The sequence below is a fragment of the Gobius niger genome (assembly GCF_951799975.1).
Source record: "Gobius niger genome assembly, chromosome: 1".
NCBI lineage: Eukaryota > Metazoa > Chordata > Actinopteri > Gobiiformes > Gobiidae > Gobius > Gobius niger.
The window spans coordinates 8,182,908-8,197,461 of record NC_136852.1 but is presented as its reverse complement, the minus strand read 5'-3'; the positions used below and the strand labels follow the sequence as shown (position 1 = coordinate 8,197,461).

General features: G+C 42.0%; 1 protein-coding gene and 1 long non-coding RNA gene across 2 annotated transcripts in view; both read right to left on the bottom strand.

Annotated features, from left to right (window-relative positions):
* Window positions 1-11,555: 11,555 nt before the first annotated feature.
* On the bottom strand, window positions 11,556-11,948 carry LOC306967735. The gene is made up of 2 exons (XR_013793203.1): window positions 11,768-11,948; window positions 11,556-11,719 (listed from the first exon to the last, which is right to left on the bottom strand). It is a non-coding gene; the product is annotated as an uncharacterized lncRNA (long non-coding RNA).
* Window positions 11,949-12,173: 225 nt separating this feature from the next.
* LOC306977108 (calmodulin regulator protein PCP4-like) overlaps window positions 12,174-14,554 on the bottom strand; it is a 58,984-nt gene continuing 56,603 nt past the window's right edge. Inside the window, exon 3 of the mRNA XM_079575278.1 lies at window positions 12,174-13,044. Coding sequence (XP_079431404.1) covers window positions 12,917-13,044 — 128 coding nt within the window. The 3' untranslated portion in view covers window positions 12,174-12,916. The remainder of the gene's footprint in view (window positions 13,045-14,554) is intronic.

Sequence of the window (14,554 nt, the reverse complement as noted above, 5' to 3'; positions counted from 1 at the left end):
GATTATTTGACACACATATTTGGAGCTGTTATATATTTTTGCAATATTGGATCAAAAGTGCATGTTTCCATGTGTTACTTTGGGAAGAAACTAAGAAAAGGGATTGAAAAAACATGAAAAATATCTATATTACCATGACATGTGGAGTCCCCGAGGGGTCAATCTTGGGACCCCTCAACTTGGGTCAGCTCATATGACAACTGCACTCTTGCCTTTTGTCATTGATTAATTTTACGTTGATGTTTTATTGATTTTATCTGTTTTCTTGAAATTTTATGCAACTGTGAATCACTTTGAATTGTGCTCTACAAATAAACTTGCCTTGCCGACATTTACACATAGAAAATCAAACAGAGCCACAGTAAATATGTCATGATAGCTGTGCAGTGTGAGCATTCGCCTGAGGGTTTTCCTCACCTCTGACCTGCCTAGACGCACATTCTGCTTCTGTCACTGATGTGGCTTTAAGTGTGACCTCTATAGGCCTGCGGGTCAGTGAGGGGATGGATCATTTTACATTGTTTTCAAGTAAGTTGGGTTTAGAAGTCTGTGGAACTGTTTAAATTGAGTAAAGAATATAATCCAAATAAATGTGGCTCCTTAAAGGAATAGGCCACCGTTTTTATATACTAAGATATGTTCTTACCTCACTTTAGTCGAGTTAATATATCCCCGTCTGGTCATTGTCCGCGCGCTCTGTCACGCAAACGGAGCACATACGCAGCCTCTCCCACATGTCACATAGCTCCGAAAAAGCTCACGATAGAAGCTACCAAGCTCTTCCACGTGTTCCCTATTTAAATAAAGTTACGTGAAGTGTTTTCATGCGAAGTATATTTACACAGAAATGTAACGTGTCGATTTTATAAGCAAATAAAAAGGGGGACTATATTGTGAGGCGTAATGATACGAGGAGCACAGCGTCCGCGTAGTAACTCCTAAAGACTTCCCCCGCTCACTTCCGTCAATAACCTTTAGGAGTTACTGCGCGGACGTTTTACTCCTCGTATCATTACGCCTCACAATATAGTCCCCCTTTTTATTTGCTTATAAAATCGACACGTTACATTTCTGTGTAAATATACTTCGCATGAAAACACTTCACGTAACTTTATTTAAATAGGGAACACGTGGAAGAGCTTGGTAGCTTCTATCGTGAGCTTTTTCGGAGCTATGTCACATATGGGAGAGGCTGCGTATGTGCTCCGTTTGCGTGACAGAGCGCGCGGACAATGACCAGACGGGGATATATTAACTCGACTAAAGTGAGGTAAGAACATATCTTAGTATATAAAAACGGTGGCCTATTCCTTTAAATCCTTCATTACTTTGGCTGATGAGTTAGTTTACTGTAACTCTTTTAAAAAGTGTCTGCCCTTGACCACTTTCCTCGCAGCCTGATCTGACTTTCCCGTGCTCATGGTTGACCTCCACCCTCCCCCCCCCTCCGCCCCGCCCGCTGTAGCCCTCTTCGTGCGCCCTGACCTGGGGCCGCTCGCGTGTCCTGCAGCCCTTGTCCCTGGATGTTCTCCACGGTCACAGCTCGCAAAGCGGATCTGGGCTCTGACTGAGGCGCCCTGAGTGAACTCTGCCTGATCAAACACAGCGCTGTGGGCTTTTCAGTAATCATTTTATACACACTGGCCGCACTTTACCACCACAGACGGACATTCAGGCTCTGCGAGAGAATAAAAACTTAAAACCTGCTTGTTTAGAGATTTCCAACTGGGAGCTTGACATTTAGATACTTTTCGTTCCAAATTATCTGCAAACATGTTTATATATAAAGTATTAACCCAAGTTTTCTATCTATCTATCTATCTATCTATCTATCTATCTATCTATCTATCTATCTATCTATCTATCTATCTATCTATCTATCTATCTATCTATCTATCTATCTATCTATCTATCTATCTATCTATCTATCTATCTATCTATCTATCTATCTATCTATCCATCCATCCATCCATCCATCCATCCATCCATCCATCCATCCATCCATCCATCCATCCATCCATCCATCCATCCATCCATCCATCTATCCATCTTTGTAATGTGATTCACTGTATGTAACTTTCTACTGTATTCGTTGTAATTGTTTGCTTTGTAATCCCCTTCCCCGTCCCTTTAAGTGCAGTCTTAGCACTTTCAGTCTAATATTATAACATTATATATTCAGCATCACCTCCTCCAGCCAATGCCAACTGCCATCAGCATAAGAGCTGCACCTCCGTAGCAGCCGATCATCGCCCTCGGTCCCACTTTTAAGCCCCAGCAATCCTGGTTTCGTTCGGTTCCCAACTGTGCTGCGACCCACCTCCACCCCATCTCCGCCTCTTCCGCCCACGGCTTCTCCCTGCTGCATCTTCACGGGTCTTCCATACCACCACCAGGACATCCCTATCTCCAAGCTGTTCATACAAACTGACTTTCATACATTCATCGATGTCTATCCCGGGGTCTGATCACCAAAACTATACATGTCAATAAATCTTCCCAATCACTGCAAAGGAAATGATAATAACCTCTCAACTTTTCGGCCACAGTGGCTCAAGTTTCAAGTTTCAAGTTTAATGGTTTTGTATAGCCCAATATCACAACAGAAGTCGCCTCAAAGGGCTGCAACAAACATCAAGGCAATAAAACACAGCAATAAATATGACAATTAAAAGTTCAGGTGAATCCAGGCAAATATAATGTCCAAAGGTAGCGACGAGCGGCGCGGGTGTCCCCCGTCCTTAGACTCTCCAGTACGGCAAGGAAAAACTCAAAAACCCGGCAGGAGAAAAGAGAAACCTTGGGGAGAACCACAGAAGGAGAGATCCACTCCCATGGACGGACAGGCTCGTGCTTCACAGCAAGAAGGTCCCGGGTTCGATTCCCACCTGGACGGGGCCTTTCTGTGTGGAGTTTGCATGTTCTCCCCGTGTCTGTGTAGGCTTCCTCCGGGTACTCCGGGTTCCCACTAACAACATGTACAATAGGTCACCCTCTGGGGCCAGGACTCCCCTGAATCTCAGTGGGACTTTCCTGGTTTAATAAATTCATCTTTTAACTAGAAACACATGGTTTGATCTGCTTAATTATTTCACTAAATCAACTTTGCTGTAGATTTAAGAGAAGCTGCATTTTTTCGTAATTCTAGGGACAATTGCTCCACTTCCCAAAACCTTCCTGACGCAATATTGGATGTTTTACAGATTTTGAAAAAAATATTTTAGTTTACAAAAAGACAATACTGTTATTATTCCAAATCCGATTTCTCTCTAACAGAAATTTACCAGTTCATTTTCTCTCTTGTCAGCAAACGTGTGTATTTTCCCCAAACCATCTGCTGTGTCTCACCTACATATCACTAATATTATTACTTTTAAACTGTTAAACGAGACAGAATGACTTCATGCAAAGTGTTTCACCCACTTTTGACATTTTATATGTAACAAATCTTGTTGTTTTCTCACGTCGGCCTGACAGTGGGTAAAGTTTGCGTTGTTTGAGCGAGTGTTGCCTCACTTCCTTCGCCGCGGGGGTCCTGTCTGTGCATGAACCCAATTTTCAAACCATCAGACTTCCGCTTTTTCAGAGTCAGACTTCGATCAGAGACGGCGGAGCGCCTGATGGGCCGACTGATCAACTCGCTCAGGTTTTGAAGGTGCGATGAAGGGAAATTCCAAAGGAGCGTTCACTCTCTGTTCGCGCTCCTGGTTGTTATAATCCCAAACCTTTTTTTTCTTCTCCTTCCAGACGCATCAATCTTCTCATTAGGGCCTTTTGGATGTTGTGGCTCGGCTGACAGGCGGCTGATGACTGACATAAACGCAATCCATCAAAAGCTCTGAGATCACACAACCAGATCGTATTATTGCACACAGATTTAAGCTGTGTTCGCATTTGGGGCATTATTAACCGAAATCTGTTTTTATTAGAAAAAGTAAAATTTTGACAAGAAATGAACACTGGCTGAACATGATGCTAACCCTCAGTGCACAGTAACTTATAATATGGTCTTTCTAAGCTGTAATGTTTATTGACCATCAATGGCAAAAATCATTGCTAATGTTAGCTTACTCCATTTAGTCCTTATAGTGGCACAAGCACTAAATTCATAAACACCCTTAAAGGGTGATGTAAGTTTGCCATTTTATACTCACTACTGCCACCTCAGGTCATACGTGTAACTGCAGCTTCTATATTACGCTCCTGCATGGCGGCACGTCGGACCCGAATTAACACCTTTTTGAGTGACAGTGCAGGATTTTAGAAGCAGTTGTGGTGAACAGGTCTGAGCTCATTCTACACATTAGGACATTGTTGGAACATGAAGGGGGAGGAAAATGCATAATTTTGACATTTTTAAACTCCGTATAGTCCCTTTAAAGGAACAGGCCACTGTTTTTACAAACTGAGATATGTTCTTATCTGAGCTTAGACGAGTTTAGCCTCTCCTCCTTTCCTCCACGCAGTAAAGTGAAGATATTACTGTGCGGACATCGAAGTGCTCCTAAGGTATTATTACGCCTTACAATATAGTTCCCCTTTTTATCCGCTTGTGTAAACACTCACATAACGGTATTTAAATAGAGAAAATGTGCTTGGTCGCTTCTAACTTCACCTCCGTTTGGCCCCATAGAGGAGAGGAGGAGAGGCTAAATGCTAACAACATCTTTGGGGCCAGATCTATCCTCTAGCGAACTAAGATCTTCCGAGTGGCGGATATGCGCTATTCGCCTTCGCCACTTGTGAGAGGGCGTCAAAAGAGGAGGTGACTACTCTGACGGGAGCACCGCTGACATTCATTTCCTCGTTACATTGCGCTGCCTTGTGTTCTTCACCCCACCCCACTCCCCCACAACCCTCTTCCTCACCCCTTCCCGGCCGATGAGTCGATTTGGTTGGAGGGAAAAGGTGTCTCCACCCCAGTACTTCCCATTTAAACGCGCTAAGTCTGGAGAGTCTGGAGAGTGCGCTCCTACTCAGCGCAAAATGTATCGCTATAGTCTGTGCTCACTTGCACTTTAACGTAACTTTTAGAGTGATTGACCCCATAGAAAAGCAATGCGAAATTTCCCCTTCTATACACTGGCCTGTCTTTGGTGTAAATGCTTCTATTTCAGTATGAACTATTAAACATACACAAGTTTGACCTCATGACAGCTAAGGATTAAGACTGTATGATTTTATAGTCTCATTAAAGAGTAATCAAAAAGTGTAGTTATAATGGAAGCCAAAGGGACAATCAATAATGCTACACTGGAGGGAAAAAAATTAACAAAGAAACAAAAACATCTTTGACACCCCCAAGAGTGTACTAAAAGGTGAAATGTATTTCTGCCCATGCTTAAATTTTATATGGGGAAAAAAGGCCAATTAGTGTATTATTTTCACATTATCTGTGACTTTGCTTTTTCCAAAGTTTGTAGATCTAAGCAGAACTGAAATGGATTTAATGAGGAGGAAAAAAAAGAACACAATAAAATTCAGTTTGAAAAAAGTGGTCGCTAACCTGTCATCGGTTAAACGGTCTCACAAACACGTGCTTGAAAAGAACAGTTTTTTGGAGATGGGAAGGAACACGTTTGCTCTGAGACTTTGACGGGAGGCATGTCTCAACATCAAAGGCAGAGTTACAAAGATTTCCATGTTCATTAGGAGGAGGTTTGTTTGTTTTGTTGTGGGGAACTACAGACACAGATATTGGCTTGGGAGAACGTCGCTTCTCTGCGGAGGTTTGAGTCATCGGCAAACAAACAAACATCCCTTCGGTGCAGAGGATTCTCAAACTGAGGAACATCAGGCTCTTCCATTTGTTGCAGCCCATTCCCTTTAAGTAATGGGTAATGTAACAAAAGGTACAATCACTTTTACTTATACCTGAGATAGTTCATCAGGGTTTACACAGTGAGCGGAAAGTTCTTTATTCTTTCCTGTCTATATTCTAGCAGTAAAAAAGCAGTATAATAATGAGCCAGTCTTTTGAATCATCTTTTCAGAGCTTTTTGCCATGTTACGTTGTTCTTTCATCTGTGTTTCAAACCACTCCCGCATCTTTGAGTAATTGTCAGACCTTCTCCAGTGGCTATTCTCAGCATCGTGGTGACACTTCCCAAAAAGCTCGTCCAGCATCTCCTGCAATCACTTCATCGCAAAGTACAAACACTCGTCGTAGCTTCACTTAAACCACACACACTTTTATTTTTTGTCTTTATTGAAACAGCCACCCAGTGAAGAGGAGCAAGAGGAGAAGTGGTGGTGGGAGGGGCTTATAGATACAGACGGCATAGCGTCATAGAAGGGGGCGGGGCTTCGCCAAGGGGGAAAACAGAATCTTTTGGGAAACATAATTATCCATTTAGCCATTTTCTGGTGGTATATGAACTTATTTATCACATAAAGTGTAAATCGGACCCATATGGATATTTTATCACAGCAGATTGTTAAGTGGAAGTGAAAAAGCGGCAGTTGTAGCTAACGCTAGCTAGCTGCTAGCATTAACATGGTGCTAACATGAAGCATCATGTTAGCATTCTCCGTTATTTATGTATTTATGGGCTGTTGAACCACTTTACTCCTCTCCATGTCTTTGTATCTTTATTTAGTACAAAACTATTTTCATAATTCAGCATTTGTTGAATAATTAGTGAAAATTTAGATTTTTCTCCAAATTGTTTTCCCCCTTAACTGTTTTCAAACATGACCATATATGGGTGAATCCGGAGATGCCGTCTGTATCTATGGGGAGATTGTGTGAAAGTCAGGAAGTGAAACTCGATATTTTGTTTCAGCTGTTTTAGATCTATATTGCATTTTCTAACCCACAAAGTGTAAGATAGAGGTGAAGATGTGTTTGAGATGATTACCAAACACTGGCAAAAAGTATAACGGTGTCATTCGAGACATTTGGTCTTAAACTGTTATTACCACTTGAGAAGCATTGCCAAGTTACGGCCAATTTGATCCCACTCTGGTCTTGAATTGGTGATTCGTGCTTTCATCTCTTCTCGTTAGATTATTGTAATCACATTTTACTCCGTCTTATCGTCTTCAAATGGTTCAAAATGCTGCAGCGCGGCTTTTTAACAGGATCTTAGCAGACGGTCACACATTACTCCCATTTTATACTCTCTGCACTGGCTCCCCATCGAATTTGGAATTGAATTTAAAGGAACAGGCCAGCGTTTTTACATACTGAGATATGTTCTTACCTGAGCTTAGAAGAGTTGATGCTTAACTGTCTTGTCTTTGTGCCCGTGGAAGAGCGTGGCATCTTCTAACTTCACCCCCCGTTTAGAGCTGTAGGAATACATTGGGAGAGGCCAAATGCTAACAACATCTTTGGTCGTTTGCGTGACTGAGGGCACGCACAAATACCACACAGTTACTTACTCTAAGCTCAGGCAAGAACATATATGTAAAAATGGTGGCCTGTTCCTTTAAGATTTTAGTTCTGACTTTTAGAGCACTGCATGGTCAGGCTCCCAAATATATGTCTGACCTGCTCTACTCTCCACTCCTCCAGAACCCCCTCACTGTCCCACTGACCCGCTTGAAAACCAGAGGAGACTCGTCCTTTGAAGCTGTTGCTCCAAAATTGTGGACTGACCTCCCTCTGTCGCTACGTGTGGCCGACTCTGGTGATTCTTTTAATAAGCAACTGAAGACATGGCTGTTCAGACGAGCTTTTAATTGACAAGGCTATGAATATTTCTATGTTAAAGGGATATTTCAGGATTTTTGACATTTGCTGATTTCTGGAGATTTTTTTTTTTGTAATGCATGTGTAAACCCTCGAACTTTGACCCAGGCTGCAATGATGAGACCACTCGAACAGGTTTTGTGGCTTTATATGAATCTCTGGAATCACACATAAGCAGGACAGGTGATTGCAGGTGGTCTGATCCACTCTTCTGCCCCGTTGTCACATCACACAGCAGTCAAAGGGTAGGAGCAAACTGCGTAGCCATGGAAACCACCTCTGCCAGGCAAAATACACTCCAAATAAAAAGAGGGTTAAAGCTGATTATGATTTTAATAATCGGATACATTTTGATGAAATTCAATAAATAACATTTCCTCGTTACACATGCAGTTCTTATATTTGAAGAGTTACGTGGCGCTAGGCTAGTACAAGGCTAGCGCATTTCTATGGTATCAGCTAGCCTGCATTAAAAACAGTCTGACCCGCTCCACAGTGCACCTGAGGCAAATCACTTATCACACCAGACTAACCATATAAATGTCTGTGTCGAAGGAAACATTTATGGAATATAACTGACCTTGCATCACATGAATGATCGCATTTTGAGGGACTATTTTCTAGCAGATCACTCCGCCGCTGCGTAGCTTATACAACCACGAAGCTGATGCTGCTCAAATACAAGTTATTTGAAATGCAAAATGGTTAAAATGATTCTATCGACAGACTTTTATATCATTAGTCTGGTGTTATAAGTGATTTGCCTCAGGTGCACTGTGGAGCGGGTCAGACTGTTTTTAATGCAGGCTAGCTGATACCATAGAAATGCACTAGCCTAGCGCTACGAAACTCTTCAAATATAAGAACCGCATGAATTAAAAAAAAATATCTCCATAAATCAACACTCTGGATAACTAGGAAATGAGGCCCTATGTCAAAAATCCTGAAACATCCCTTTTCTGTTTTACTTGTTTTTGTGATCCTCTTTGTGATCTTATCTGAGAAAAGTGCTACATAAACTGTTTCTTCTTCTATACTGGCTATATTGGCTAAAGATAAAGCATAAATCCCATAACTCGAGCATATTACCGTTGTTGTCTCTTGCATGTAAATTATTCTCTTTCTACAAGCATAACATGAAGTCCAGATTAACAAATGCAAACAACATGAACCAGTGCTGCAGATGCAAGAGTCAAACCGGGTGAAGAAGTGTCTCGCCTAATGACACGTCGGCAACACGCACAGAGGAAACCGCGACCTCAAAAGTCTGCTCAGATTGTGCGGCGCTGCTCTTCCTTCGCTTTCTAGCACACTGTTCTCCTGGCAGCTCCACTGTGCTGGCCCGGCCTCGGGGCTGGTAGAGCTCAGACCTCATACTGAGCGCTGTGTGCAGAAGACGGTTATTTCCGATGCGCTGGGTGGAAGGAACGCTGCTGCGCCGGGACAGATGCTCACGCCTCAATCTGCTGCTTCTTTTCGCTCACAAAATGGGGAAATCATAGGGCTCTGATGAACTGCACAAAGCGTGTCGACTTCTGAACCGTCTGTCTAACGCAGCGTTTGCAGTAATAACAATTTGAAAGACTTTTATTTCCTTTTGCAGCCAGAATAATTGGTAACTTCCTTTGGATAATGAAGTGCCGGTTCAGAGCAAAAACATAAATACCCACTGTCACACTTGAAATTGATGCTGAACCCGCTTGTTCTGCTGTAATAGGGTTTTGTTCACTCAGAAAACAATGATATGAGGTGGTGATTTGTCATTTTTAGGTCTTATTTTGAAGCTACAAAGGCCGTTTTATTATGCGTTCCTGAGTCAAAGATGAATTTATACCATGGTAGACTATTTCTTCTATTCTATGTTGTTTATGTTTTAACCTGTTACTTGCCGTCCCCCCGATTAGGGAGTTAGGATTATGATTTAAGGTTAGGAACGGCAAGAAACTAGGTTGTAGCTTTCAAATAGGAGTCACACTAGGCTGTAATATCTCCTGTCTCTCCTGACCCACCAAAATGTGCCTCAGGAGCCAGACTTTAAATAGTTTTGGTGCTTATCGTAATAACAAGCAGCAATGCTTAAAGGGGCTATATGCAAGTTAGCCATTTTATACTCACTACTGCCACCTCAGGTCATACGTGTAACTCCACCTTCTATATTAAGCTTGTGCATGACGGCACTTCGGACCCGAATTAACACCTTTTTGAGTGACAGTGCAGGATTTTAGAGGCAGTTGCGGTGAACAGGTCTGGGCTCATTCTACACCTTATATTAGGACATTGTTGAAGCATGTAGGGATGTATTTGTGGGGGGAAAAAAGCCTTGATATTTGTGTGTATTTGACCTTTTAGTGGCTCAGTGGCGTTATGGGTGCAGCATGGCACCTTTGCTTTCCCTCACAGTGGCCTCTATGACGCTCCAGAGTCAATTGTTTTTGGGTTTCTGGCTCGTTTCTGGTGCGAACCCCTAAAAACAATTGATCCTGTAGCGTCATAGAGGCCACTGTGAGGGAAAGCAAAGGTGCCATGCAGGGCCGTCGACATAGGGGTGGACAATAGGGCAAGTTGGCTCGGGCCCCAGGACAAAAGGGGCCCCTTAAGGTGTCAATTTTCTATTAAAATACGAGAAAATAGGAGGGGCATGTGTAAACTAGTCTGTCAAAAGCTGTACTTCCTCTTAGTGATTTGTATGCCTCCTCAGTTGATTTGTAAAATGTAAGTCAATGATCTGTCAGAGTCGTAATGATGGGATTGTGAAATTATTATTTTTTATAGTCGTTAAGTCTTTGGTAAGAAAATGTATTTAAGTGAGGGAAGTAGGCTTTAATATCAAAATAAAGTTGCCTTTTTTCTGTTTAGTTGATTTCACCATTAAAACATAGGCCACTGTGAGGGAATATTAAGATTTTTTTTGTTCACCTTAAAAGTTGCATAGTGCACCTTTAACAAATCGGGTTTAACAATATTGATTTAAACAAGCACATTTTCTCCAGTTCAGTTACACCGGAATCCATAAGGTTACAGCCAATAGGCCAGTGTTACGCCTCATTTGAAAGCTAAGACCTACAAAAGTTATCTAAATGGATCTTTCTCCTTGCAGTGTCGTCCCTTTTTTGCCTTTTTTTGTTGTGCTTTTGTCACTGTTTTGTTGCATTTTTGTCACTTTTTTGTTGCTCTTTTGAAGCTTTTTTGCCACTTCTTTATTCACTTTTCATGTCACTTTTTCGCTATGTTGATACTTTGTTCTACAGTAGACGCTTTTAGATTTGGGTAGAAAATGTGCTCTGTTCAGGCAAGGGTTAAGGTGTTAAGTTTACTCTGTGTTTTCAATTAAAAACTTGATCAAATGTAGTGTCAATATCTTTCTTTTTTGTGTTTTGAAATCTTGGAACACCCACTCAGCACCTTTTGTGAAAAACATCAACTCAATAAACCGGACTGCGTTGAGAATATTTCAATCTCTACTACAACAACTCCAAGTTCTCTTTTTTTCTTTTGACAAGTTGATTGTCAAACATTTACAACTTAAATGCATTTATCTTTAGATTTAGTCTTGTATTTCCACTGTGATATTAGCTTATCACTTGCGGGTGCGCACTCTACCTACAAAGCCACACTATCCACATTAATGTAAGACACCTGAGTTGCCATTCTCACTGGGAATCAGCCGCTTACCCCGCTCAGGTCAGGGAGCCGAGCGGGGAATAGATACATCCGACTTCGGTCTGTGGAGGCTTCTATTTATAGTTTTGTCATCAGGCTACAGGTCCCAGTGCGATCCACGGCGAGAATACATTAGAGCGATACAGCAGCCTCACTGTGCCACTGGAGGTTGTTTTGTTTCCATGCACGGCACACACAGTTCACACACAGTCTTTTTTTTATTTGTTCAATGTACAGTGATACACAGCTTTAGATAGAACCATGCGGGAATGAAAAACAGGGAAAATGCTGTAGGCGAAAGCAGTGGTTCTCAACGGGAGTAGCTTCAGGGCCTGCGTTCAATCTGACAACATACATCTCTAACTAAATAAGAAATCATGTTTAGGGAAAAAATGTCAATTACACTAATACAGAATGCTCAATCTCAAAACTTGGGATAAATTTGATGATTTTTTTTATTCCTTAGCAGGGCCGTCGACAGTGGGGTGGGCAATAGGGCAAGTTGGCTCGGGCCCCAGGACCAAGTGGCCCCTTAAGGAGTCCATTTTCTATTAAAATACTACAAAATGGGAGGGGCTTGTGTAAACTAGTAAGTCTGAATGCTGTGCTTCCTCTTAGTGATCATCTCTGTTGTTTTGTAAAATGTCACTCAATGTCAGAGTCGTAAGGGTGGGATTGTGAAATTATTATTTTTTATTGTTGTTCAGCCTTTGGTAAGAAAAATGTATTTAAGTGGGGGAAGTAGGATGTAATGTCAAAATACAGTTGCCTATTTTCTGTTCTGTTGATTTCGCCATTAAAACTACTAAAAAAGTAACTTAAGTAGCTTTTAGCAAAGGCCCACAAACCTCCAGTTGAGAACCACTGGGATAAATAATGGGCAAGAATCTTGTAAGTGAAGAGTTTTCAGGTTAACACACGCTTTGAAACAAATGCTAGCAAGAGGTAAGAAAAATTTAAATTGTAGGTTGTAAAAAACAAAACAAAAAAAGCACGGGTTTGTTTATTAGCTTAGCATATATTAGCCCAGAAAACCTTTAGCTTAAAACAATTGCCGCAACCAGCAAAGATTTACATAGAGAATCAACTTAAAATGTCAGATTTAAAATGTTTGGAAGATGGCGTCAAGAAGTGACCCGTTTTTGTCGTTAATTTTGAGCAGTTAGGTTAGCATCAGTTAGCAAAGAAATAAATTGGGTAGTCTGCCGAACAACTGCGGAAACTCAAAACTAAAAAGAGCAATGATTTGAAACAATCTAAGAAAAACAGGTTGGAATATGGAGAAATGCCATTTTTTTTGTAAATCATTAGCTGAACAAAGCTAGCACGAAAACAGTTGGACTGGAAACAAACGTTTAGCTAGGCCTGTAGGATATGATACTTAGCATAGACATAAAATAGAAAAGAAAATTAATAAATATGTTCAATTCACAGACATATGTTGTACAGGCTATTGCATTCTCTCCCACGAAGCGCCCCCCAAATCCCCTGGAGTTCAAACAGTATGGATTTCGTTGACATGCAAACGCCGCGCCGCTCACGTTAGCATGGGAGCGCTAACTAGGACTTCTCGTTCTTCTTCTTCTGGAACTTCCTGAACTGAGACTGGATGGCCACCGCCGCCTTCTCCGTCTCAGGGTCTCCCATGTCGATGTCGAAGTCCTCGGGAACGTCCGTCTTGGAGGTATCTGGAGGAAGAGGAAAGAGGTGAGTAAGAATCATTTACTCGGGTGTGTCAATGGGTGGGTTAACGGTACAGTTCATAGGAATATCAAATCAGAAAGCAGAATGAAAAACATGCTGCTAAAAATCGAAGCATACCAGTCCCCTTCAAATCCTTAAAGAGACTAGATGCAACTTGGTCATTTTATGGTCATTACTGCCACCTCAGGTCACACGTGTAACTGCAACTTCTATATTAAGCTCGTGCATGACAGCACTTCGGACCCGAGTAGTAAAGTATTGTTTTCTTTCTTGTAAAATATCTGCTCAATGATTGGTAGTTAGCACATAGCTGATTCGCCGGCGTTGTGCTTTTAAACTCTCAGTGTTGTTTTTAAGCCCGGACTCAGGCACGTGACCGGAAGTCAGAGCTGTCAAGTGTCCCGTTTTGGCCGGGAAACTACCACATTTTACCCCTCTTTTCCACCGTCCTCCTGTGTTTGTATTATCATGTAAATCTTCCACAGTACAAGAAAATAGTAAGTATTCTTCTGTCTCTCGAAACTGAATTCTGCCACTAAATTAGACTCGAGAGAAGAGAAATGCCATCTGCACTGGCCCGGTGGAAGTTGTCACAAGCTGGCATAACTGTCAAATGCCCCGTTTTGGTCGGGAAACTACCGTATTTTACCCCATCTTGGAGCTTGGTTGTGGTGATGGGAAGAAAAATACCCCTTGTTTTCAAGTCCAAAACTTGTCAAGTATGCTTGAAGTTGGTGGAACTGTTGAGCTCTGTTATCATGTGGTTTGATAATATCACTTTGAAAGAAAAGAAGACTTAGAACATTGATGCATCTGTCCACCTTGCAAGGGCCATTTTGGAAATCCCTCATTCTAGGAAAAGATATTGCTCCATCAAACATTATACAAGGATTTCTTTCCACATGCACGACTCAAGATTTTTGTATGGGCTTTTAATTGTATTCCCCTCCTGGAACTGCCACCTTAACGTGGTGGAGGGGTTTGAGCACCCGAATGATCCTGGGGGCTCTGTTGTCGGGGGCTTTGTGCCCCTGGTAGGGTCTCCCATGGCAAACAGGTCCTATAGGTGACAGGTCAGACAAAGAGTGGTTCAGAAGCCCCTTATGAGAGACCAACAGGCCCGTTTAATTGTGAGGCCGTCCTTCTGTAGACCCACCACCTGCAGGAGGAGCCATAGGGGCTGGTGTAATGTGATTTGGGCAGCTCCAACAGCTGCCCCCACGACCCGGAAATGGAAAACTGGAAGAAGATGGATGGATGGATTTTAATTGTATTCTTATTTATGTGGCATTCATTTGTTTTTATATCATGTAATGTCCTTTTAAATGTCGTCAGTGCACTTTGAGCTCCTTGCACCTTTTTCCTATGTGGTTTTGATACAGCGAATAGCTAACAAACTGAACTTAACCTTTGTTTACAATCCAGCGTACTTCATGGCGCCTGCAATCCCATATTCCTAGTCTTAAGCCAGTAAGCATCTACTGACGGGTTTGA